Below are 27796 nucleotides of genomic sequence, written 5' to 3'. Positions count from 1 at the left end.
CATCTTCTAAATCCGCAAATATCCGCAGCTGATTTTTTTTAGTATCGTGCAAATAAATAGTTAGACTATGAACTAATACAAGAAGTAGCGGATAGGGAGACATGGGTTACAGTCATAACTTTCAGTATTTTTTTGTGAAAAATTGGGTAATAGTCTATTTTTCTCAAATAAAAGAAAATTAAAAAGCTGTTTTGTAAAGTACATAAAATTACCTTCCTAAAAATGTAACCCACTGCACTGCTGCTTAATATTTTTTCACAATATTGTTTTGAAACATGAACACCCAAAGTCTTGAGTATAGCTCCTCTATCTTCAATGTACTACTGACTATAAAAATTAGAACTATGTTGCGTATTAGGTAACAAAGTCTTACTGAATATTATAACTTCACTATTTGAGTATCTATTTAAATCAAAATATCACCCAGATTATGATATTCGTAAAAACCATTTATGATATGCTTTAGTTCTACCATTTTCCATAGGTCGAAAAAGACGATACCAACTACACCGCTTTTTGTGTTCGCCAGTCAGGCGCTCCATAAGTCCTTCCGCGGGCTTGGAGGCCAATGTTCGAATCCGATGAAAATGATAAGGCCAGCTACGGCTACAGTATTAGAATATTTGAAAAAAAGGGTCGTCACTCATAAAAACTCTTCTTTAGTATGTCCATATCACGAGTATAATACAAAACCATAACCTGGATACTTGGGTCGAATTGTATAAAAAACAAACAAAAAGTTTGAGTTTATTTTCTATGAATGTGTCTCCACGTATGCATCTTGATAACTTTCAAATCGAACGGTTATGATTTTTTTAATCGACCATGGAATGTTAGTCTCGTCGAATTTTCATACTCGTTTTATCACAATTGTAATTCTATTTTACATTGATTACAATTTCAACTTTTATTTAATTTTTGTACTGCCTATCAATACGTGGATTTCTAATTCATCAATAGTAGTCCTGGTCTATAAAAATATCATCGGATTAGGATTTATCGGTTCATATATGTACCCACTTGTCTGGGTCAATGAGAGAGGATCAAAGTATTCCCAAAGTTAATAAGATAATTTCGACTCTTAAATAACTATAACACTTTAAAAACAAATTCTTATAATAAATATTTCTTACATTTATTATTTTTTTCTACAGATCCCTGTATATGCTTTTGACAAAGCGTTTCAAGCAAATAATAATATAATGCACGTATTCCTGGGCCGCAATCCGTGGAGATGCGACTGCCATTTTATACCTCGATTTCAAAGTTTACTCCTCAAGTACAAGAGAGTCATTCGCGATCTGCCCGACATAAGATGTTCGAAATCCAATGACAAAACAACATCGTTAATGCAGGTAATTATGTATAAATTTTATGTTCTACTAAGTAATAAATAAAACACTGTATTTTATATATAGATATATATATATAAACAAATATCGAAAAGCAAAGACTCTTTCAGCGACTAACGGAAAGTATTTTCAATTTACCAACTTTGGTGCGTGCAAAATGAGTATGCCTCTTTATCTGCTACAATAGCAGCGCAACTATATCTCGCTAAAAATCGCTGTTATCGAAACCTTAGCCCTTAGGTTCTAAGGGAGGACACAAATATGTGAGGACACAATAAGAAGTAGCTTAATAATTTAATATGGCAGTATGTAACAGATTGTTTTATTTTTATCTAACTGTAAATGCGAACAGATTGACAGCCCACCTGATTGGTAGTGGTAACTGTCAACTATTAGACATAGATAGCACCTCGAATAATATTAATCTGACGTCCATGGTCCATCTCAAGTAATGCCATTTCTATTTGACCGCTATAAATTCTCCTTTTTTTTCAGATTAGCACCATGCCCCTCGGTCGTGTTTGCAATGACGATGTAGAGATGCCGATAAGTCCAATCAATATAGCTAACTTAGTTTTATTAGGTCTCATAATATTAATTATGGTCAGGTTCCTTTACGACTGGCATAATTTTAAAACAACTGGAAAATTGCCTTGGTTATCCTCTATACTACCCTAATAAGTTTAATTCATGCAATTGAGGTCGGCGACAGGCTGTACTTATTGACCTAGCTATCAGTTGATAGAAGCTGGTGTTCCTAAAGGGGGTGTTATATTTCTATTGATATGTAGCCTATTCTTTATATGCCACTAATATTCTCAAATGATCATGCCATCTGTACGAAAATTATACAGGCCCTCCATCAAATTAGATCGATAGGATCCTGAAGGATGCGACTTGTTGGAATGATGCGCTTAATTAGGTATATTTACAACTAGCAAACATGGCCACGCATTGCTGTGGCTAAGGTGAAATAATATTGCGACTATAAATTGTGATGTAAGCTTTCCTAACTTTCAAGTTGGATCAAATTGCATACAATGTGCAAATCAAATTTGCAATGGGTTCAGTAGATTAGGAGTCCATTTTTATATATAGAGATTGAACAAAATTGGAAAGCAATCAAAAACCAAGTAGTATACCACTACATTACAAATAGCTCACTACATACATACTCAAATTCTGCTTATTAATTCCTGATATATCCTACCTATTGTTGATATTATTGGTTTACTTAAAAATATAATAAAAAACACTTTGTTTAAAAAAAAACGTTTTTGTTGTACATATTGTGACGCATTTATAAATGACATTAAATTATATAAGCAAATAGAATTGAAAATTAGTATAGGACATTTTTTATATTATTATAGACTTGATCCGCGTGGAATTTAACAACAAAGTTTATTAGAGATTTTTTTAAAAACAAAACTAGTTTTTCTAAGTTATTCCATCAGCTACCTGCCAAAAAAACCCGTCGAAATCGATCCAGTTATTTCAGAGATTAGCCGGAACAAACAGACAGTTAGACAGATGTCCAAAAATTCTAAAAAAAAATATTTTGGTGTATGTACCGTATTTATATTCATATGCATGTAGTAAAAATTCAATACCAACAGACACTCCAATTTTATTTATATGTATAGATATACTTGCATAAATTATTTCTATATTAAAAATATGAGTATTGAAAAGTGCTTGCATTCAATTTATTTGAATAAAGATTATTTATATTTCTATTACATGTTGTCATTGTCACTGAAAAGCCAGAATGATTAAATGCAATTAAAATATGTTTACAATCTCGTCTTTTGATTTGTGTTGTTAAAGATCCTAAGCAACTGAACACTAAAGGGGTCATACAGTCCCAACATAATCATTAAAATCAGCTTACATTGCTAAGATACATACAAAACCCACACAATCCTTGGAAAATACAACGTCCTCCTGTTTTATAAATCGGTTTAAAATGATAAAACATGTATAAGGTAACTTGAAACTGAAGTAATAACAATAATAACCCAGAACAATTCACCATCTAGTGATGGTGATAGAGCGCCATCTAGTCCCAAGTTGAGCAGAGCTTGTGTTATGTTATGGGTACTTGACAACTGATATAAATATTAAAATACATTGTTGTAAACACAATCATGAATACAACTGTTTATACCATGCGAGGAATCGAACCCGATACCACCAGAAGTAAAGCGGTATGCTACACTACTAGACCACCGAAACCTTCATATGAAACTACTTACTAAATAGACCTTCCAACATCATAGAAAACCAAACTTATGCAAGCATATGCTAGGTAAGATAAATAACTTTATGTTTATAATACTCATGTATATTTTAATGCTAACCACAATTGCTAAGAATTGCAATATTAATTAGAATAAACCATGTACTGACATATTACACCAAATTGATACATAATAATGATTTCAACATAAAAGTTAGCTTACATAGTACATAATTTGCTGACAAAATGACACCAGAGTGTAACCCGATTTCATTAACCTACACAAATTGCATTTTTATCCAACTGTACTCGTGATTACACGTAATAATAAACTCATAAGATTAGGTACGATATTATTGTTATATAGATTCTTCTTCTTTCTAGTAATGGCAAACTAAAAATACCTAAATATAGTAAAGTACTATTCCAGAGTTAGCGACGTTTTTAACACATTGGATCGCATTGTTTAGATCTGCTTCAGTACAGGATGATGGGCACGGGATGGGATGAACAAAGGAAGGAAGAGAGGTACAACCCTTCTATGAAGTGACACCTCACAAGATCGTACCAGCATAAATTGTTATTATTATCACCTTAGAAGCAACATTTTTGTTTGTATTGGTATTTTATGCGCTACTCTACCGTTAACTGCCCACTGAGTGAAAACTTTGTCAACTTATTGCCATTTTTTTATACTACAATAGTGGCAACTAAACTATCGGCCCATCGAATGATAAAAAGTTACCGAAGCCTGTGAAGCCTGTGAAAACCGTATTTCATAGGTTTTTTCCATCTTTGGTTTTTTCTTTGCGTCACTCAGTTTACGAAATGGAAAACATAAAATATCGTGTTATCTACGAGTACGAGTTCCTCCGTGGCAGTGTTGCAAAAATGGCTCGAAGGATTAATGATGTGTATGGCGGTGGTGTCGCAAAAGAAAACACAGTGCGGTTTTGGTCCCAACGTTTTCGTTCTAGAAATTTCAACCTGCAAAACAAACCCCGTAGACGGCCGGAGTCCCAGGTTGATAATGAAGAATTGAAGGCTATTGTGGAATCGGATCCATCGCTGAGTTAGCTGCAGGCTGCGGTGTTAGTGACAAAACTGTTTAATCTACTTGAAGCAAATTGATAAGGTGAATTGAATGGAGCAAATCAACAAACGCGCGTAGACTGCTGCGTTACATTAGTCAACTGGCATAATAATGAAGGGATTTTAATTCGAATCATTACCTGTGATGAAAAGCGGATCTTGTACGATAATCGGAAATGCTCATCGCAATGGCTGAACCCTGGCGAACCAGCCAAATCCTACCCCAAGCGAAAATTTACTAAAAAAAAGTTACTTGTGAGCATTTGGTGGACTAGTGCCGGTATTGTTCACTTCAGCTTTCTTAAATCTAGCCAGACGATTACTGCATGTGATTCCAAGATGGAAAAGCTAGCTACTAAACAACCGAGGCTGGTCAATCGCCGTAGGTCACTGCTGCTTCAGGACAACGCTAGACCACACACTGCACAACAAACAGTAACCAAATAAAAAGAGCTTCAATTGGAATGTCTAAGACATTCACCGTACTCCCCGGATCTTGTTCCAACAACCATTTTCGAAAATTGGATAACTTCTTGGAAGGGAAAAAATTCAACTACGATGGGGCAGTCAAAAGCGCCTTCAAAGATTTTATTGATTCCCGACCGAATGGTTTTTTTTAGTAAACTGGTAAAAGATGACACGTAAGTTGGATTGGAGAGAATTCCGTTCTGTATAATACCTAGAAATATTGCGAATTTTACAGTAACAGACGGTTTACTAAGCGAATATGATTCAAGGTTACATAGTATCACGTAGGTCACGCACATAACCCATGTAAAATGTCGTCTGCGTGGGTATTGTCGACTACCGTTAATGATCATTTTTCAACAATCGTATTCAAGGGAGAAAATACAAAAGGCCTTTTGTTAATTTAAAATTGTCTTATTAAGCAGACAATTCCAACATCTGGCAACCCACAAAATGCGAGGGCCAGAGCCTACACGGCGAGTAAAGATAAAAATGTTTATATAAAATAATCGCCCGTAGCCGGCTACATAAATTCGTCCTATACTATAGGGGAAGAAAGATCTAGGGGGGGGTCCACCTGACAGGATGCTCGTATAAGAAGCAAATGATCAACTTCATAAGTGCTTGCGGAAAACCCGAACTGAAAGAATTTGAGGGAAAATATATTTAAGGAATTTAGGTGGGTAAATTAAAATTGACGAGATTCTTATTATTTTTATTACCAATATCAATCATGGTTCTCAATTCTGCAGTTTTAAAAAATTAATTAATTAATTAATCAAATTAAAAAGATAAGTAAAATTAGCGTATATGAAGATCTATCTTAATGACTACCAACTCAGGTAGGCTTTGTTCAAATCATCTTTCAACAATGACATTACATTTTACAACAAACGCGAATTATTAAAATAAAGCACGAGGCCTCGTAGTTAATTAACACCAAAAAATAATCATACTTCCAAATGCCAATTTTACTGTTAGAGGTTTGTATTCCATACTTGCTTATTGGTACCCATTAATTCATTCTTAACATTGTAAACTAGTTACAGAATTAATTAATACGAATATTTTGTTATTGGGGAGGTTGAGGGAAGTTGGTGGAAAAGGAAGTATGTAATACGTAAGTTCTGGTAATACTGCGTACACGCCCAGTGATGCAAGATTGGGGCTTTTCCCCTAAATTTGGAAAACATTGTAGGGTAAAATTAGGAGAAAAATTGTTGCAGGGGAATAGTGGGATACAGATAATATAAGTCAGGTATTTTGATACTTTTAATGGATACCAAAAGAAATCCACAACTCTGCGGGCAGTTATAAAAACCCGACAACGCATAAAACACAACTAACAACGACAAGAATACAAAAGTGGCGAGTTATAAAATGTAAGACAAACATTAATGTATTTGTAAATAGTTACTAATATCTAGTTTCTTCATTGATAGATTTTTAAACCCTGTTTTTTGGGTTTGTTTGGGCGAATCCACGATAGTCATATGGCGACACTGGGCCTGCTCTGCTATGTAGTTTATGTCTAGTATTGCTAATTTAGCATATGTTATGCTACATTCGTCGTGTTTTTACGTTGTTTAACATATTTGTTGTTTATATATTAGTCGATATTTTATATAACAGTAATTATTAAAAAAAAAATTATCATAAAATAAAAAATCCGAATAAAATCACACTGACAAAAGTTTATCTCTGAGATCCTTGCAAGTTGATATGAAGGGAAAAGACTTGTCAGAATTGCCCTTGTCATTGTTAACAATCTGTCGATGAAGGCCAGGATTTCTATTTTGTTCGATAACAATTAACTAAAATACAAGATAAATATAAATTATGTTGATTATTAAAAAAAAATATATTAAATGACGTTTTATTTGACATTGAAAAATGTTAGCATTTTTTTTAGCCTTTATTTAATTAGCATTCGCAAAATTTTGACAGCAGTTTAGCACATTTTATATTAGTCGTGTTGGCAACACTGTTCATGGCTACAGGTAGTCTTATCGTAGTGCTGTACTGCTCGGTTCTTATTCTTAAACGCGAACGTTTTCTACGCAGTTTGATTTGTAAACCGGTTATATTAACAGTACTTGAATACTTTGTGACTTTTTGTGTGTTTGCATAGTGTCTTTTGTGAGATTATTCCAATGTTTTGGAAATAAACTTTTGTGATTCAAGACATAACTTACAAGATTTGGATTTATTATAACTTGTTTAAGGTAAGATGATAATATAACCTTACAACTTAGTATACAAATTACCTATCGTGAGACTTTCTTACTTAAATACTAAAGAATAAAAGAAAGCCATATCGGAGCAGCGTATTCATCAGGCATCAGGAATTAAGAATTAGTTTCTAGGGGACCGCATAAACTTCATATTTTAAAATAATTTTTTTGGGTAACATTTTTACTAATACAAAGTGTTTGTAAAGCCGGCTTTTAAAAATGCCTATGCCAGGAGGCACAGGCATAGCTTATTTATACATATAAGAGGTTTAAGTAGGTACCTAGTAGCGTATTTGTTTACATAAAATATATATCGTAATGCAACTAAATAAATATCGTAATTACCTATAACATTATATACGGAACCACAAAGATTGTTTTTGTTGTTTAATTCAAAGACGCAATGTACGCACTAGTTTATGTTGAATCAAGAGAATATGTAACTTTAGCCCAATATTTCTATTTAATTCTTTACTTTAAAAATCTTATTAATGAATTATTGTGTGTTAATAAGTATATCAAAATATATGTAGATTGCAATTCGTATTGTAGTATTTTCCACTGTATTGTAAATTCTAAAATAACAGTGCCTACATAAATATGAATTATACAAATATAATTACAAAAAAAACAGGAAGATTTTGTAATTGTTATGTTCAATTTGGTACTGAAGCGTCGTTGGCCTTTACCACGTTACATCGCGAGAAAGAGTCGTTCCGCACGTAACGTGGTAGAGGAAGAGCTAGCGAGCGCTGGTGCATAGCGGTCGCGGTCGAACAGCAACACGTAAAACTATCGGGGTTAGGGATGCAAGATTTTGAAAAATATCGATATATACATATATCGAACAAAGTCGATATTGATATATCGGTGTAATAGGCCGATATATCGATATTTTTTTATATGTAGAGATAAAAAGTTAGCTTCTATTCTTTTTCATGTCAAAGGCTACATGCATGCCAAATCTCATCTAAATTCGTTTAGTCGATTTTGCTTGATTGAGTAACAACATCCACACTTTCAAAATCATAATATTGGTAGGATTAATATCAAAAGCTGTTAAGAAGAGGAACTAAAGGCCTATATAAATGTTAAATAAATGCCAAACATATTTTTTTATACCTACATTTATTTAAGAGTTTCGTAGAAAAATATTATTCCATTATTTTATTCCTACTATGGAACTTAAAAATAACAATTTCGGGAGCCTACTCTCTTGAAATCTATTTCTGCTCTGGGTAATACTTGCTCCTTGCCTTTAAAAACAAACAGTCTGAAAGAACACTGGTTGCAACAATAGGCAGATGACTCAGTAACACTTTATTATAAAGATAGGATATACACATTGCAACTCTTGCCATTTTCAAGAACGTTTGCCCTTAAGGTATTTACAGGAGCTGGAAGATATAATATAAGTTTGTCGTCGACATCACTTTTTTTTTCTTTCTTAAAAAGAAAGATCTTTATCTCGCCCGAGAGCTCCCGGGAAGGGAGAAGTGTACAGTCGCTATGACAGTAAGAACCCCAAAGAGTAATATAGAAGAACCAGACACAGATAAAACAGCTTAAGTCGGGGCGGTTGATACCACAAAAAAAAAACGATATATTGAGTTCATATCGATATTTATATTTATATTGATATCGACTCTGTGCCGATATCAGTATATATCAATATTTTCGGGCGTCGATATATCGATATTTATCGGGTTCCCGATATATCATTGCAACGCTAATCGTGCATGAGGTGTACGAAGCGCAGTGCCTGATTTTGAAATACATAATACATAAGTACCTACATAGTATATCACGGCACGGCGTCTCGCCTTAAAACTACATTGCAGTCGCTATCTGTTCGATTAAATCTTTTAAATTATAAGATGTATTTTAATGCAGTTATCTGTAATAGATATAACGATTCTTATTCTCTATGGTTATAGTATAATAAACTATATTCTATATATATTTAACATGTATACTTATTTTATTTGTATAACAGAAAATATAGGGCGAGTATTTTCATTTATTACCCATAAAAATGTAGTTTGTTTTTGACTTTGTATACTCAAAAAATTTGTACTGAGTACCTACTTCGCTTTCTTCTTTTATCTATATATATATATATCTTATATATAGGGTCATATGAAGTTTTTGTCGTTTAAAACAGTGTTTGGATGGATATGTATTAGGAAAAAAAAGTATTTTCCATATTTTATATTTTCATTGCTTTAAAAACGTATTTCTGTGTGCTTTTAGCACATGCTAACATTTTTTTATTATGTGTAAGTGTTGTTAAAGCTTGTTTGAAAAAAAAAACAGTTGCAGCAGACAAGTACTTTCTACACGTGCCACCTTTAGAATTGTTATCGAACGGCACGTGTACTGTAACCCATTATCAACGCAGCTGTAGCGACCTTCAAGCCAGCAACGGCGGGCGCGTGAACGAATGACACGTGTAGGTAAATTTATACAAGTATATACCTAATAAGGCCGAAACATTTTAATCCCATCAAAAACATAAATGTGAAATGATAGCCGAGTTTAATATTATGATATATGCCTTGATTGTTGACTTCTACGACAAAAGAGGTGAGATCTAAATGGGTGCCAAGTTCAATGGTCTGTCCTGAAATGTATTTATAACAATATAAAATATCATTTCTTCTTATAACTTAGGATAATATACTGTAGCCTAAGGTCTGACTTGGCCAGTTCTCATATACCAATTATTACTTTCGATTGCTAGTTACTACTAATAATAAAATAAGAACCGACAAGTAACATGTTTAGAACTTGCGAAGGCTACAGTATATTTCGTATATGAAAACTATAACCAAAAATTAATAACAATTTTAGTATAGTTATAACTATACTAAAATTGTTATTAATTTTTGGTTTAAACTATTGTCTATACCATACGTATTTACTAAAATAATGTAATAATAATATAACCACAAATATATAAGTATAATTTAAGAAAACTATGAATTTCGTAGCATAAATCGCAACCTTATAGGTTAGATATCGAGAAACAAAACATTGAGACATGAGGGCGGCTGCCATTCGCTCGGACAGGTTCTCGTCAATGTTTTATCGCACCGCTCCCACACGGCGCGCCGCGGCGCCCTATACCGAAATGCCTATTATTTAATAATTATTTATAAAAATAATGATCTTACACTATCGATGTGCGCTAAATATTGAAACAATAATTAATACCAAATCTCAGTTAATAACATAATAAATACGAAATTCGACTATACTCCTAGTTATAAGTACGAGTATATTTTAGACAGAATCTAAATTATAGCAACTAGTGTTTACCGCTCAATGCAATATTTGAAGTTTGCTAGTTATCGACACTGATGTAAAGGGGTCAACGTAAATTGGTAATGATCGACGTTTTCATACAATATTACTTTCCGTCCAGTACAAGATGAGCTATTTTGCCAGGGATCAATGTCAATTGGTGGCTATCGACGTTTTCATAGAATTTTAGTAATCGTCCAGTATAAGTTGAAATAAAATCAATTAAAGTGAAAAATTATAGTAAAATGTTAACAATTTACCAGTTTCAGATTTTTTCCTTTATATTCACCTAATTACCTATCTGCATGCCAAATTTGAACTTCCTAGGTCATCTGGAAGTGGGTTATAATTTTGATCTATAGTTGATCAGTGATAAAAATGACGATTTTTGGACATTAATATCTAAATAACCGTTTGAGATATGTTTATGAAATTTGGAATACATATTTATCTCGCAAGTCTCAATATATGAACCAAATTTGACAGGTTTATGTGAAAGAGTTTTTGAGTTATGAGGGGGTCAAAAGTAGCTCCAAATAGTTCGTGTAAATATACACACGGTGCTGCTCGCGAGTTTACTTAAAACTCGGCTTGACACGCTACCGCGTGTCTAGATAAATACACACTTCTATTCTATCTGTCCAGGTTCTCGATGAATTAAGTCATATACCTAATTCCTAAAGATACGTGTACACACACACCCTTAAAAACTTTTGTTTTTGCAGTTTGTTAAAAGAAGACTGGAAATATGACATTCATACTGGAATATTTAGAATCGAAGATTATTTTTATTTCATTTGTAGTGGTTCTAATAATATTACTACATATTATGAAATATATTCTCATATCTCAAGATTGTTTGTATATAAATTTGTATTTTCTTAGTTACATAGATTTCTTAAACATTCAGAATCCTTTTGCACACACTTTGGGTCTGCAAACATGGACAGTGCTGTAGTGTAGGAGTAGTTAAATAGTTTACGACCACAACGGACGTCTACAATGTTACGTAGTGTGACGGTTCACATAGTATTCATTTTAGTTTCAACCCCATATCTTGTATAAAATGGTAATAAAGGAAAAATAAGAATAAAAATGTATAAATTAAAAATATTCACTTCAAAAATTGTATTTGTTTTTAAACAACTTCTTTTAAGAGTTATTTAATTAACTAAACATTGAACAAATTACTATAGATTCGATTATTTGAGAAACAAAATAATTGTGAATAGATGATCATCTTATTTGATAAATAAAATATATAAAATAATTTATATGTTAAAACAGTACAAAAGAAGTATTAAATAAAATGAACCTTGTGTATCTAGAATTTAACCCCAGAAGAGCCGAACTCCCACCTTTAACTAGTAATAGTATGTAAAATTATCTTATAATACAGTTGTCAAAATAAAGATTGAAAAACTTGAAAAACTCGTATTCGTTCCCACTTCTACAGCTCCAGCGTGTACTCGTCTTCGTTCAGTTGTAATATATTATATATCACAGCTTAAATAAAGGGATAGAACGGTTTTCAGGGAATTATTTGTATTAAAAGCACTGGTTAGTTGTCTATAGAAAGGGATTAATTAGGATCTTATATAAACATAGTAGATATAAAATAAAAGTATCAATAGAATGATTCGTTTATATACGAATATTAATGTAAATCTAAATAATTAGTTATTATTTATTTGTTGTGTATTTCATAAACTAAATCTTAATCTTTATCACAGAGCTTAATTACTTATAATAATTTATTATTTGAAAAAAAAAAATTTATAAACGAAGTATTGAATTTATAAACGAAGTATTTACGTTATGCAAACGCAAAATTATTTGTATGACAATAAAAAACAATTAAAAAGAAATATACTTAAACAAAAGGCTTACAAAATAAATTTTAAATAAGGTCAACCTGTAGTAATATGTGGGAACACGAAAAAGCGAGCTTCCCACGGTGATCACACACACGTCTATACGTATAATATATTTGTCAAAAATAAGGCCGGTGGCATTGGGTACAAACGTACGTAACGGGGGAAGGGGAGTCCTGACTTCCTGACAGAGATTTCGTAGGTGAAATAAGTGTTGTCATTAATTCTTTTATTATTCGTCCCTATCATCTTAAATGATAATTTTAATTCATTCACTCCATTCTATTGTGGTCCATAAATATAATTACTATGTATTGTTTTCAGCTAAAATATAACTGTACATAATAAACTTATGAACTCTAATATTTTGAGGGTAGTTGCATATCATATAACATTTAACTTATATTTTCTATGGTTTACTTGTGTCTTTCTTATATTACGATCGTAGTCTCAATATGTTATAGCTAAATTATATTTGTATGTTCTCTTTTGCTAGGCTTAGACGTTTAGGACTTTTTCATTTTAGATGTTTAATGCTGCCGCTACTTATTTGTTAGACGCTACAGGTTGTGGTGGGACTTTTAATATTTGTCGGTAATTCTAATACTTTATATGAGGATTTTCTTTCTAAAAAAAAAGCCCACTACGTCACACAATGTAAAATAGGTACATTAGACTTCATTAGAAGAAGGGACTGTCGCCTGTTACATTGTGATCGGAAGGCCAAGCGACAAAAAACGTTGGCCTACCTGCTCTCACTACAATCATTGTAACTTAGTCAAGTTTTGAAATTTTGACTTGCAATTTTGTAGAAATATTTTTGAACATATAATGTTCAAAAATATTTCTGTTAAAATGTTTTAAAAAACAAAAAAAAATGTTGATTTGACCCATCACAGTGGTTATCACCTATAAGACGATTCGATTGATATTAATTTTGTACCCGTATTAGAAGGAGGTACGGAAAGTCCACTATAGTAATTCTGTTGATCAAACATTAACGATTATTCTTATTTTTGTTACAGATATATTTCTAAATAGATACATACCTACTCAAAATGGGCACAGGTAAGACAGAAACATTTGATATGATTAATATATTTATTTATTTTATGAAAATGGAAAGAGAAATCAACATATTTACTGTCACCATCCTGTTAGGAAAAAAAAACAATTACATGACTACAAATATGTATACGAAACACTCTTACTCAAACTAGAACATTACTGTATTAAAAATGAAGCTCTAAAGATGATGAAATCCTATTTAGATAATAGAATGCAAATTGTTGAAATAAATGGTTTAAGGTCTGAAGGTTCAGTGTTAAAATGGATGTTCCTCAGAGATCTATTCTTGGTCCTTTTTTATTTTTAGTTTACATTAATGACCTCCCTTACTAGAAAAAATAGCAGACATAGTTCTGTTTGCCGATGATACTTCATTAATATTTAAAGTCAATCGACATATTGATGATATGAAAGAAGTAAACAGTGCTCTCTCTTCTGTTTTAAAATAGTTTACTGCTAATAATATGCTATTAAATGGAGATAAAACAAAGTGTATTAAATTTACACTCCCCAATGTAAGGAAAGTTGATTCAAAAATCGTACTGATCAACAAACTTATTAACTTTGTTGATGATGCTGTATTTCTAGATATCACATTAGACTCCAAACTGCAATGGGGTGCTCATATTTCTAAATTGGCGAATAGACTTAGCTCTGCCGCTTATGCGGTAAGAAGAATTAGACAATTAACAGACGTGGCAACGGCTAAACTCGTGTATTTTAGCTATTTTCATAGGATTATGTCATACGTTATTTGATTATGGGGCTAAGCAGCTGATATAAATACAGTATTTATTTTGCCGTATACAGTTTTTTTAAAGAGGGCCATCGCTCCATTTACGGTATGGGTTCCAGAGAGTCTTTGCGTGAATGTTTTAAAGAATCAAATATCCTCACCGTTGCTTCTCAATACATCTACGAAAATATTATGTATGCCAGGAAAAACATTAACAATTTTAAAAAAGTAGGTGATTACACTAATAAAAGCTTACGTAATGTCAACAAACTAGTTTTACCTAAGTGCAGTTTGACGAAAGTCAGTAATTCGTTTTATGGAAATTGCGTAAGGTTTTACAACAAACTCCCAGAGTCTGTAGTCAATTTGCCAGAACAAAAATTCAAATGTGTCATAAAATATTTTCTTTGTAAAAAAGTTTATTATAAAATTGAAGAATTTATAAATGATAATAATGTTTTTGTAGAAAATATCTAACTTAAAATTCATAGCGTTGACAACGTTATCTGATTGAATAGAGATTAAGTGCGTAGCGGTTTCTATGTTGATTGTCGCATGCCTAATCCTTGTTTTTAATTAAATATAAGTAAATCAATATTTATTTAAAAGAGCAACACAGAAGTTTCTTGCTTATTCTTCTTGTGATGAATCTGCATTCCGAATAAGCAAATACAATCAAAATTTGACTATTCAAAAGTGCTTATATTAAGTTTATTTGAATAAAGATTATTTCTATTTCTATATGACTCCGCAATTGTAGGACACCAAACCATAAACTAGATCAAAGAATTGCATCTTAAGATAGAATACCAACGAAGTATACATTGTACCCATGGGTATCTCATCTCACTCTGGTCTATTCCTGCGGTCTATTTTTATCACAAAAAATAAAATTGTATCGACGGCGCTGCTCCTAAACCTATCCTCGGAACCGTAGCTGCCATTAATTAGAATACAACAATAACCATTTTAGAAATTTTTACCTGCTACTTAACCTATCCTCGGAACCGCAGCTGCCATACATTAGAATACAATAATAACCATTTTAGAAATTTTTACCTGCTCCTTAACCTATTCTCGGAACCGCAGCTGCCATACATTAGAATCCAATAATAACCATTTAACCATTTTAGAAAGTTTGGCCTGCTCCTTAACTTATCCTCCGTAGTGCAGCTGCCATTCATTACAATACAAACAATAACCATTTTGGAAAATTTTACCTGAACTTTAATTTATCCTCGGAACCGCAGCTGCCATTCTTTGAATAGAACAATAACCATTTTAGAAATATTTACCTGCTACTTAACCTATCCTCGGAACGGTAAGTGCCATATATTAGAATACAACAATAATCATTTTAGAAATATTTACCTGCTACTTAACCTATCCTCGGAACGGTAAGTGCCATATATTAGAATACAACAACAATCATTTTAGAAAATTTTACCTGCTCCTTAACCTATCCTCGGAACCGCAGCTGCCATTCACTAGAATACGAAAATTAACCAATTTAAAAAGTTTACTTAAGAGAAAATTGGTCAGGACCTGTTCTCTAGACTGCTTAAAACGTACATACTAATCCTATTTAAAAGACGACATGTATATGGACGAATCTTTGTTACGCTTTCACGCAAGAACTACAGAACTGATATTCATGATATTTTGTTATTGAATATAAGTTATACTCATAAATAATCTACATGTCTAATCAAAATACTTGTAGAAAATACCACTGTGTAATATATTCAAGATATTTTGTTTGTTGCAGATCTTATACTTACTCGAATGGCAAAATATGACTTCACAGCACCAATTGATGTTGAATTTTTTGAAGAAATGGATGATAAAAATTCAATAGAAATTAAAAACACAGACCCAAACAAAAATAACGATTGTGATGACGATGTAATATATGTTTGTGAATTGCCGACAAATAGTACTGAAAATAACAAGAAAAATTCTAATGAAGTGTTATCTAATAATACAGAAAATAATAATGTATATGATAACATTAATACAAAAAAAAAAGATAATTGTGAGAAAGATATTCACCTTAAACAAATACTTCTTAATCAAGCAACCATGATACCCACAATCCAAAATCAGAATCATGTTCATATGAATCACAGGTTATCTGGTACAATGAAAAGTACAGAATTGGACAAAACTAAAGACCCATTAAATACAGTATCTGAGTGTTTAATAAATATTATGAACGCTTACATTCGTCATGTACATATAAGATATAATCAACAAAATACAGCCTCTACAATTGAAGAATCAAAGAAACACTATTTACATATCAAATATAAATTATTTAAAATTTGTCATGACATAGTGCTCTCTAAAATTGTACCAGAAGAAAATAATAAAACTTTTATAGAAAAATTCTTGAATAATACTATCTCATTTTTATCTGATAAAATTAACAGGATTAAAATCTGTTACATAAGAACAATTTTTCGCGAAATGTTATTTTGGGCAAAGAACAACAAAGCACCCACAGTTGCTTATGGTAAAAATTATCCATTTACGTTACTACAACAGCTAACAAGCCCACCGAAGGCGGTAAGTTTCGGAGGTTCAAACACAATTCATTCTCCGCAAATAAATACAAATAGTGCATCATCACCATCATGCCTATTTACATTTGGTCCACCTGGAAGAGAAATCAGGATTAATACATTAAAAGAAATATACTCCAACAATGGTAGAGAACATATTAGTTCCAACCATGTACCTACTGTTAATGGAACTAATACAGATTACCAGACTCAAAGTACAACAAACACCCTCTATAATAACCAGACTCCAAATGGAATACAATCTAGCGAAAATATGGTCACCAGTAATTTTCAATTAGAAAACCACAACAATATAACAAATATGTACAATCAAGGTCCTCCGCCTAATTATTATACTGCTATGTATCAAAAGAATTCAGCTCTTAATAATAGTGCAATATGTAATCAGCGCCTCAGCTACCCTAATGTTAGTACCATAATTGAAAACAAGGTGCCCAATGAGACATGTATTATACAATATAAAGACAAATCGAACGAAACTTCCCAAAATTCTCCAAACAGACATCTTCGCCAAACTAACAGTTTTACTTCCCACCATCCAGCAAAAAGAGCCCGACATTCTTCACTGTATAATGATTCAAGACCTATTAATACAGATCATGATCTAGAAAATAATTCGAGACTACGTAATGTACAGACAGCACCACCGAGATATGAAATAAATTTACAAAACCAGATCCAGACACAAAATAATAATGGTACTCAGAACAAACATCATTTTAATGTTTCTTCCAATGAATCGGTGATGTTTAATAATGAAATGGGTACTACGTATTGCACGGTAGATATACTGGTAAGCATGTAAAGCCACTATTTATTTAAATAATTACTTTCAGCTTCTTATAAGTCGAGGTAGATATTTATTAGACTACAATGTTCTAATTTAGTTTATGTTTAAAACAACATAAATAAATATTGTAATATTATTAACATTACAGAATACTCTTCTCGAGCTAGAAGATCAAACAGAAAATTTACATTTTGATACAGGAAGATGTTGCGTATGTAATAAAATAACAAAAACCATGTGTTCAGCCTGTTACAACAGATATTACTGCAGTTTAGAGTGCCAGGTATTTATACGTTAATTTTTTGTTTCATATTGATATAATTTATACAGATTCTAAAATTTGACAACCCTAAATATAGTGCAAAGCAGGATGTATACCACCATGTTTTTTGTGATAGTAATATTGATAATGGGTTGCTAAATCATAGTAGATACAATATTTTGTATGACAAACTAATTATTGAAAACAACGTTATCTAAAAAAACGCTGGAATTTTAATGCACTGCCATTTACATTATTGTCAATTTCAATCCATCAAGTATATCAAACTTGATATATTGATGTATAATAAAATATTTAGAGTGCATATTCAAGATACTACTTTTGTTGTGGCCTTGAGACTACATACATTCCTTAGATAAGAATATCCGACACGTGGCGGATGTTTCTACTTCGATCCATTGCTGGACTTAACAGAAATTTTTATGACTCGGGTGGCACGTGTAACTTACTATACATATGCCTCTAGTCTATGACCAATACTAATAGAATAGTCTATGACCACACCTATACGTGCCAGTCATTGCAGACGTATAAGTATATATAAGTTTTTCATCATTATTAACTGCCATTATTGTGTCCTTACATGTGTTTTTTTTGTTCTAGCGTTCTGACTGGAGATTCCACAAAACAAATTGTCTGAAATAAACAATTCCAAAAAGTTAATCAGTGAAATATATTTCTAACGTTATTATTATATTGTATTTGTTTTCTTTTCATAACCCACCAACCTGATAAATCGAATCAAATATAACTAGTCTAACCATAAATACTGTTACATAAAACCTTTTCTTTAATTCAACACGAACGGAATATACGTGCTTCCAAATTCAAAATAATTAGATATTTTGAATTTGGAAGCACGTATATTCTTTTAAAATCTTTCGATTTTGCGCCATTTCACACATTTTATTGTGTTTAATAACAAAAGTACAACGAAATGGGGTGTTAAAGAAAATCTGCTATCCTAGCAGTGATCAAAGTGGGTACGGAGCCGTCGGTCATATTCCAGACACTTCAAAAGCATGGTATCAGCCGTATGACCGTATATCGTACTATCTACATATAGCACAACACTTCGTCTGTCGAAGACCAGAAAAGATCGGGCGGCCGCGTGCTGTTAGAACTACCAAGGCTGCTGCTCCTAAAATGCTGTTAAAGCCTGAATTCGTCAAAACCCCATTAGGAAACAAAAAACATTATCGCGAGAAATGGCGATTCCCACTAGGACTCTGTCGCGTATTATAAAACAAGACCTGAAGTATCGTCGATATAAAATATTGAAGTATAGTCGGAAATGCCCTAAATCAATCTTTACAATTAAACAGAGAGGATCGATCTTTTGATCGATCGCCTTCTGTCGCGATACGCAGGTGAAAGTTACAGAAATATCCTCCCTACTGATTAAAAAATTTCACTATTTAAGAACTACAATGAGTAAAATAATAAAGTTTACATTCGCAGTTCTAAAGAAGCTGCTCAAGTGGTCGGAAAGGTACAACGCGGTCATCAGCCTGCATCAGTGATGGTTTGGTGGAGCGTGTATCAAGGAGTAACGGAACTACATTTTTATGAAAAAGGAGGAGCGAAAACTTCAGCCAAAGTGTATCAAGATAGTCTTGGATCATGTGAAACCTCTCAACAATATACTTTTAAAAAATATACCCTGGACTTTCCAGCAGGACTCTGTACAAGGTCACAAGGCACGAACTACCCAAGCCTGACTTGAAACCAACCTTCTAAACCTTATAAGAGCTGAAGACTTAAAATTATGGTGATTTATAGCGACGTGGTGATATTGAGTCTCTTAAAAATCTTTGGTGTTGTTTTGGTGGAAATTTCCCTTGAAAACAGTGCACAAATAAATAGGTTTGTCGGCAAATAGATTAAAGGCCTGTATAAAAGCCAAAGGTGGACATTTCGAATAGATTATTTTTTTGCTGAGACAAATAAATATGTAGGTATAAATTTTAATAATATTACATTACCTACTTTAAAAAATGCATTTCCTTTTGTAACAGAACTTATTATGGAACAATTATTATAATAATAATAATTGTTCCATAATAACTTTCAATACAACTATCTTAACCAATTTAGAAGAAGTCCGCGAGATGAAATGATTGACCAAATACGTTACTACGCGGTGAGAAGGAAGTTGTAGTAATAGGGATTAGTGACCTTGTTGTCAATATTATCTGGTCAGGTCGACTTTCACGCTGTTCCTCCCTGAAACCATCGTAATTAATTCCTGATAAGTTCTCCGCGCTAGACTAACTAACCTGATATCATACTCAGTTTTGTTTTTAGTCCGTCACGCCTATTAATACACGTATGACATCTGCCTTCATGGTCTTCAAGGAAGTAGTCGATATTTGTCATGGGGCGTGAAACTCATTAATAATGCATGATACGTGTAAAATTGTATAAGGCCCGATAAACCAAAAATGTTGGTAAACAATCTCTGATTTACTGTATTTAGCATTTCATTACTTGCCTTTTTTTTATTGGGTTATTTGGGCTATTGTCAGATGTTTGTACCTGTAGCACTGCGATCTACACAGATCTATTGTGCTCGCCCTTTTTCAAAGTTCGCTACCTAGCCGTCGTACGCTACCCGTGAGGGACAAGAATTGAAGGATATTCTTAGGAGCGATAGTTTTTATCTCCTCGGGAAAGAATGTAAACTTTCCAAAGGAGATATTTCGTTTATGCATGATTGGGCTACAACTACATCGGATGTGAAGCGGCGTTTCCTCTTCAGTTTGGCAGAATCTGCAGATTCTTGTCGTGCATAGGCCTAGTTTAGCCATATGCTTGTTTAATTTGCAGTGTCCTGTGAGGGTCCCAGTCACCATGCATATGTTGTTTTTACTCAATAGCAGTCTATTGGAGTATTTGTTCGAGGAGTCCGATATTAGGGCTTTGAATGTGTTAATCCTGGCATTTCTTGCCAGTGATTCAGTGCTTCTCGTTTGGTTATTAATTTGAGATGTCCCAGTTTTAGGCAACGAGGCACATTACAGAAGGGTTCGGGACCCAGTTGGACTGTTTTTGCCCCTAACTTTGCCAGATGGTCGGCATTTTCATTGCCTTCGATATTTGAATGCCCGGGGACCCATCTCAGTATAATATTATTTCTGCTTCCTACTTCATTTACAGTTTCTAATATGTTTAGAACTGATTTCGTACGAGTGAAGTGCAGCTTGACTTCGAATAAATGTATATGTTCTGATTGATGTAGTTAAGGCTTAGGATTACTTCCAGACATCTAATTAAGGAGTAAGTCTCTGCCTGAAAGATTGAGGCCTATTTTCCTAAGACTATATAGTTGCAGATTTTGGGTTTTACACCGCACATTCCACATCCTACATCTTCTCCTATTTTGGACCCGTCTGTAAACCAAACTAGGTCCTGCTTTGAGAGAGTCGGTGTATGGTTATTTTGCCATTCGTCTCTTACAGATATTTCGATTTTGAAATATTGTACAAAGTTACACTCTGGTGCCATGTTCTCTTCAGGCATTCCCAGAATAGTTGATCAACACTCATCGAGTTTTGTATAGTTTTTATAGCCAGGGAATGAAGACAAGGGCAGATGAAGAAGAAAGAGAAGGGAAAACAAGGTCGAAAAGGCAACATTCTACCATTCTGACCTCCACGGCAATTAAACGACGACATATGACAGTCTTATAGAAAAGGAAAACAAAAAGGCAAAGGAAAGGGTAAAACAACCAAAAAGTACAATTAAAATCTTAAAAAGGAAAGTCCTTCAGGAAAACAATAACTCGTCATTGATCAACGTAGATATTGAACTAAATTTAATTGAAACTGTGTAGATAGTGATGATGATGAGGATCATGAAAGTAAAAGTACAGGATACGTATAACACATGTGTTAGACGTATTTCACCATCATTCTCATGACCACCATTGTCCTCATATGTGGATATTAGTTGTAAAAGTCATTATTTTTTATGTTTATATCTATTAGATGAAACTTGTGGGGTACACAATTAAAAGATCTTCGATTTTCAAAATATGTGGACTGTATTTCAATTTGTTTCTTATTCTATGGGTCGGCCGGCCGGAGTGGGGTTTTCTTGGTCGTTGCGCCGGCGGTGGTTCTTCGTCGGTGGCGTATGCGTAAGAGAGCACGATCGAGAACCAACCCGCCTTTTACGGGCGCCCGAGCGCGTCCTTCCCCACCCCCGCCGAGCTGTGCGCGTCGGCCGTCCCACCCTCCCGACAATTCCTGCACATGTCGGTGACCGACGGGCCGGAACAGCGAATACGCACACATTTAAAATTAGATACAATAGTAACAATACAAAAAACTACAAAAAACCACGTGCGACTAAATGCCACATGTTCAGGCTACACTAAAGCTGTGATCCCTAAGAATTTACACAATGGGCGGACATAGAATTCACAGTATCTATGCCGCTACAAAGGGTATATGGTACAAACAATAGTCTAACCTAGACAATAGTCAAACACTGGAAAAATACAAATTTATACACAAATTTATTTACATGTTTTCGATGCCGACTCGTGGTCCGCAACAGCCTCCCCCCGGCGCAGATCTTCGCAGCCCTTATCCCTAGGGAGGACCAGCCTTCGGGTCGACCTTCGAAAAATTCCCTCGCGTCCGTCCGTCCGTCCGTCCGCGTTCACCGCAACGCCACTTGACCCATTTCCCCGCTTCGGCGGGGCGCTCCCGGCCCAGCTTCCATGCCCGTCGCCTGTATTCTTCTGCGAGCAGCAGCACCTGTGCCGGGGTCCTCCTCACTCGGTCATATGAGGAGAACCGCATTCTGTCCATTACGGGCTTTGCCTTCGCCCGGGCACGGGCTACTGTCTCTGCAGGGACGGGCTTGCTTTCCTTGGGTCGTTCTTTCTCTGGAGCGTACACAAGCGCCGGCCCGACGGATCTGTCGGCGGCGGTCCGTATTGTATATCTCGCGCGGGTCGCGTCGTTAGTTACGTCGTGGGCGGTCGGTACCCAGCGCCACTGTGTTGGTTCTGTATGTTCGGCGCTTTCTGCCATCCGGCGGGCCGCGTGTGGATTGTATCGAGCGGTGTCGTTCCTAGTCCAATGTAGCGTCTTCTTCGAGACCGTCCATAGGAAGACTTCGGCCGCGCGACGACGTCCTTTCAGTACGTCAGCGGCCAGTCGGGGTCCTACCAGGCTCGCCTGAAGCTCCATCCGGGGTATACTCTGCGCTTTCATGGGCGCTACCCTCGCTTTGGCTGCTACTAGGACTGCGTCAACGCTACGATCCCCGCGTTCCGTCCTCCAATACGCGGCTGTGGCATATGCCTGTTCGCTTGCGTCCGTGAATACGTGCAGTTGCGACCGTTGGCTGTCGTTCGTGCCATACCATCGCGGCAATCTCAGTTCCTCTATATAGGCTAAGTCATCTCTCCATTCCTGGAACATCCGCGCTTCCTCGGCGGGCAGAGAGTCATCCCATTCGACCTTCTGCACCCACAGCGCCTGCAAGATGATTTTTGCCGTGATGGTGTAAGGGCTCAGCAGCCCGAGCGGGTCGAACAATGACATCACCGCTCCTAAGGCTTCCCTTTTCGTCGGTATCCGCGTGCCGTGCTTCACTTCTCGTGGGACGCGTGGCATGCCGGTGTTGAACGCCAGCTGGTCTTCGGCTGACATCCACAATAACCTCAATGTCTTTCCGTATGGATGTGCGTTGGCTCCCAGTTCCTTCGGCGTCCTCGCTCGCTGGTCCTCACTCACATTCTCTAGCAGGCTCGGTCGGTTTGTATTCCAACCCGCCAGCGTGAATCCTATCCCGCCATGAACCTCTACTACCTCTCGTATGGCGCGGGCTGCTTCCTCTTCAGAGTCAAAGCTATCGACCCAGTCGTCCATGTAGTGGTTCCTTGTTATGGCGGTGTACGCTGACGGGTGCGACTCTCGGTGCTCTGCCGCGTTCCTGTCGCGAACGCTGTGTGCGATGAACGGTGTGCTTCTCGCCCCGAAAATCATTGAGGTCATTACGTATTTCTGCGGCGGGTTAATCCTGTCATCTCCTCGCCACAGAAACTGTTGTGCTGCTCTATCTTCTTCCCGTATCTTAATCTGCAGGAACATCTCTCGTATGTCCGCCGTGATAGCTACGGGCTTCTCGCGGAAACGGTATAACACACCGTTAAGCGACCGTAGCATATCTGGCCCATCCAGCAGTACGTCGTTCAAGCACATTCCCTTCGAACGGGCCGCGGCGTCGAATACGAGTCGCAGCTTTCCGGGTTTATTCGGATTCGTCACTCCGAAATGGGGAAGGTACCACGCGCGGTCGTTGTTGAACCGGTCGTCGGTTACTTTCTCGGCGTAACCCTTGTCCAACAACTTGTTTATCTCCGCGGTATATGCCAGCCGGAATTCCGTAGAGCGATCCATCCGCCGCTCTATTCCCCTCAGTCGGCTCGCTGCCATGTCGTAGCTGGGAGGTAGAGCGAACTTATCTCTCTCCCACGGCAATCCTACGACGTATCGCCCATCCACTCTCGTCGCTGTACGGTTGAATGTGGCGACGGCGCGCTCCTCCTTAGCGATGGGTAATCTCTTCGACGATATACCCAACGCGTCGATGTCGTAATGCGCTTTTATTATGCCCTCTATATGCCGCATGTCTGGCTCGGCGTTGCGCTGTGTCAACCGCACGTGGAGGACATGTTCCTCGTCTTCCACGACACTTCTGGGTACCGTTCCGTGGATGACCCATCCCAGTCGTGTCAGCGACGCTGCGGGTTGATTGTGCCTTCCTATGAGCAGCTTCCGCGTAACAATCAGATGCCAGTTGTCTGACCCGATCAAGACCTTGGGTCTGGCATCTTCGTAGCACACTTGCTCGCAAGTGAGTTGTCGCAGGTGTCCGTACGCGAGTATTTCCGAGTTCACGCGCTGCGTTCCTAGGGTGAGATCCCGGATCGTACGCGCCCTCACCGAGTGTTCTTCGTCCGTATGGTGTCGCCCTCTGATGATGACATCAGCCACTCGGCTTGAGGCTTCGTGCCAGCTCGAGGCCGCTCCCTGAATTCTCAGAGATCGCGTCGGACCTTCGGCTCCGATCTGTTCTGCGATCTCCGCATCGATGAGTGTAACCGTCGAGCCTTCATCTAGCATCGCGTACGTCTCTACTTCGCGTCCCGTCTTGCCTTTCACGATGATGGGACACACCTTTAACAACACTTGGCTGTTCTCTGGCAAGCGTGCTGCGGCTGTAATCGCGGTGTCCTCTTGCCGCTTCGGCGGCTCTTCTGGGGGGTGCAGCAGGGCGTGGTGTGGCTTACGACACTCTCTCACACCACATTTGCGTGCCTTACACTTGAACCTTCTGTGCGTGCTGTTCATGTATTGGAAGCACATCTTATTTGTTTTCGCCCACTCCCATCTGTCCGATAACGACATGTCGTTCAGCTTCTTACACTTCGGCGTTACGTGTGCGGCGCCGCAACAGAGACATTCGGTACTCTGTTCGCTCTTTTCTACGGCGGCGTATACGGCCGCGCCACGATCCGTCATCTGTCGCCGAGGTGCCGACATCGTTGCTTTCGGTATGGGTTGCCTAGTGGGTTGCTTCGTGGGCTGCTTCGTGGGTAGCGCGCTCGTTCGTCTCGTTGGTGATGCTATTCGCAGATGTCGGGTCATGAGATCGGCTTCGCTCATTAAAAACTCTGCCATCTTGATGATCGTAGGTCTAGTGTCCTCCTTGTTTTTTTCAGCGTAGTGACACCAGTGGACCTGTAAGTGAGGGGTCAGCTTCTCTGACACTTCACTCTCAAGCGCGGGATTATGTAGAAATCTCGCCCCCCTGTCGATATCCGCGACGATGGTGGTGATGTTCTGTAGTTTAATGGCGAAGTCAATCACCTCTGTTGTCGATGTTCCTATTACCGGCATCCTTCTCAGATCTTTGAGGGCGCGGTCGATGATGGCCTCTGCCCGGCCGTACCGCTGCTCCAACGTCCTCATGATCTGCGACGGTTCTGTAGCGGATACGAGTAACGCTGCGACTGTCTCTCTCGCTTTTCCACGTAAGCAGGCCCTCAGCCTGGCCAGGTTCTCCGCTGGTGTGATCCTGTACGTCTTTGTAGACTGGTCTACGGCCGCCTTAAACGCTAGCCATTCACTTGCTTCGCCGCTGAAGGTCGGGAGATCTTGGGCTTGCCTCGGCGCTACCCTATCCGCTCGTTCGTCCACAGCTCGTTCAATAGCTTTGGCCAGCCGGGTGAATCCTTCTTGCATCCCGGCTTCAGGAGCGGGGGACCTCCGTCTTTGCTTCGGCGTCCTCGGCGGTGAAGCTTGCCTTTCTGTTGGCTCTTTCTGCGTAGGCGGTGGGGAATTAATTCTCTGCTCCCCCGTACTTCGGTACGTTGAAACCAATCCGTTATACGTTGCAGGCCGGCACCTTCCTCGGAGCACACGCTATCTCTATCGGTCTCTTCATGTACCGCGGCGACATCGGCTGCCAACTTCTTTCTAATTAAATCAGCCTGTAATTTCGCCATCTGTAGCGCTGCCTCGTACTCCAGCCTCTTTAATTTAGCTATACCGCTAGCGGTAGACCGGCGCGATCGCACCGACGCGGCCCGGGCCGGACGTACATCTGTCGTCGGCGGCTGCGACGGTGGCGCCGGTGCGGAGTCCGAGGTAAACGCGGCGCGGGCGGCTTGTGCCTGTGGCGCGCTCGACGGCGCGGCGGACGCTGACATCTGCGTGGTTTCTGAAGGGGCCGCTTCTGTCTGTTCATTTTCCCGCGTGGTCTTTTTCTCTGCTCCCGGGGCTTGGCTTCTCGTAGTCGGCATCGTGTTCTGGCACTTGCAAGCCCCTAACCTACCGGTCCCTACCTACCTAACCGTCCCTAACAATCCCTCAGGATAACACCCGAGGGGATGGACTATGGGGATAGGAGGGTAGGAATTACCCCGCAGTGGTGCGTATGTACAGACGGGGCGCTCAGGGCCGGTTCGGACTTTCCGACCCCTTTGGCAGTGCCTACAGTCCGGCCCCCGCTATACGATACACACGTACAGGCGTAATAGTGCTATTCGGTTGCGCCACGGTAACAAGCAACAACCGGCAGTGACACACCACTCACTGCACCGCTCAATGGCGTTAACCCACACTCCGACCGTTTGACACCGTTAGGTGGTAAGAGATGTGAGCCGCGGACACACCGCTTAGACGTTATCTATCCTATATGGCGTAGACGTTATTTATCCTATCCTCGCTGCACCCTCAAGTTTTCACCTTACGACGGCAGCTAAATTCGGTAAGCTGCTAGCGTCGCACCGTTGGGTGATCTTCCTCGGCGAGGTACGTCGCACCGTTGGGTGACCTTCCGCGGCGATTCGTCGCACCGTTGGGTGATCTTCCACGGCGATTCGTCGCACCGTTGGGTGATCTTCCACGGCGATTCGTCGCACCGTTGGGTGATCTTCCACGGCGATTCGTCGCACCGTTGGGTGATCTTCGGTCTTGATATCCGGCTCGAAGGACCACAAAATTGTGGGGTACACAATTAAAAGATCTTCGATTTTCAAAATATGTGGACTGTATTTCAATTTGTTTCTTATTCTATGGGTCGGCCGGCCGGAGTGGGGTTTTCTTGGTCGTTGCGCCGGCGGTGGTTCTTCGTCGGTGGCGTATGCGTAAGAGAGCGCGATCGTTTTTTTTTTTTTTTTTTTTTCGGACTACTCTAATGCTGTTGGCCGTAGCTGGCCTTTACAGCTTCACCGGACGTT

The 27796-nt window shown here is 37.6% G+C and overlaps 3 protein-coding genes across 3 annotated transcripts in view; 2 read left to right on the top strand and 1 right to left on the bottom strand.

Annotated features, from left to right (window-relative positions):
* Positions 1-2137, top strand: part of LOC131848137 (protein singed wings 2) — a 48187-nt gene extending 46050 nt beyond the window's left edge. The window contains exons 8-9 of the mRNA XM_059197904.1: positions 1155-1355; positions 1848-2137. Coding sequence (XP_059053887.1) covers positions 1155-1355; positions 1848-2030 — 384 coding nt within the window. The 3' untranslated portion in view covers positions 2031-2137. The remainder of the gene's footprint in view (positions 1-1154; positions 1356-1847) is intronic.
* A 5005-nt stretch (positions 2138-7142) lies between these two features.
* LOC131847134 (probable serine/threonine-protein kinase clkA) lies at positions 7143-18724 on the top strand. Its single transcript, XM_059196605.1, has 5 exons — positions 7143-7379; positions 13594-13636; positions 16141-17750; positions 17896-18030; positions 18634-18724. The coding sequence occupies exons 2-5, from the start codon at positions 13627-13629 to the stop codon at positions 18673-18675; spliced, it is 1797 nt and encodes a 598-aa protein (XP_059052588.1). The 5' UTR covers positions 7143-7379; positions 13594-13626; the 3' UTR covers positions 18676-18724.
* Positions 18725-22628: 3904 nt separating this feature from the next.
* Positions 22629-26857, bottom strand: LOC131848089 (uncharacterized). The gene is made up of 2 exons (XM_059197847.1): positions 26417-26857; positions 22629-26375 (listed from the first exon to the last, which is right to left on the bottom strand). Exons 1-2 carry the CDS (start codon positions 26855-26857, stop codon positions 22629-22631), a joined length of 4188 nt encoding a protein of 1395 aa, XP_059053830.1.
* Positions 26858-27796: the final 939 nt, after the last annotated feature.

Source organism: Achroia grisella, unplaced genomic scaffold (genome assembly GCF_030625045.1).
Source record: "Achroia grisella isolate CSIRO2021 unplaced genomic scaffold, CSIRO_AGI_Agris_v1 utg109, whole genome shotgun sequence".
NCBI lineage: Eukaryota > Metazoa > Arthropoda > Insecta > Lepidoptera > Pyralidae > Achroia > Achroia grisella.
The sequence above is the reverse complement of the archived record's forward strand: the minus strand, read 5'-3'. Positions and strand labels throughout refer to the sequence as shown.

Coding starts and splice junctions, on each gene's coding strand:
- LOC131848089 (XM_059197847.1), bottom strand. CDS start 26,857: ATGCCGACTACGAGAAGCCAAGCCCCGGGAGCAGAGAAAAAGACCACG. Junction 26,376..26,416: donor ATTGGTTTCAACGTACCGAA/GTACGGGGGAGC, acceptor CCGCCTACGCAG/AAAGAGCCAACAGAAAGGCA.
- LOC131847134 (XM_059196605.1), top strand. Junction 17,751..17,895: donor ATTGCACGGTAGATATACTG/GTAAGCATGTAA, acceptor TTAACATTACAG/AATACTCTTCTCGAGCTAGA. Junction 18,031..18,633: donor ACTGCAGTTTAGAGTGCCAG/GTATTTATACGT, acceptor TTTTTGTTCTAG/CGTTCTGACTGGAGATTCCA.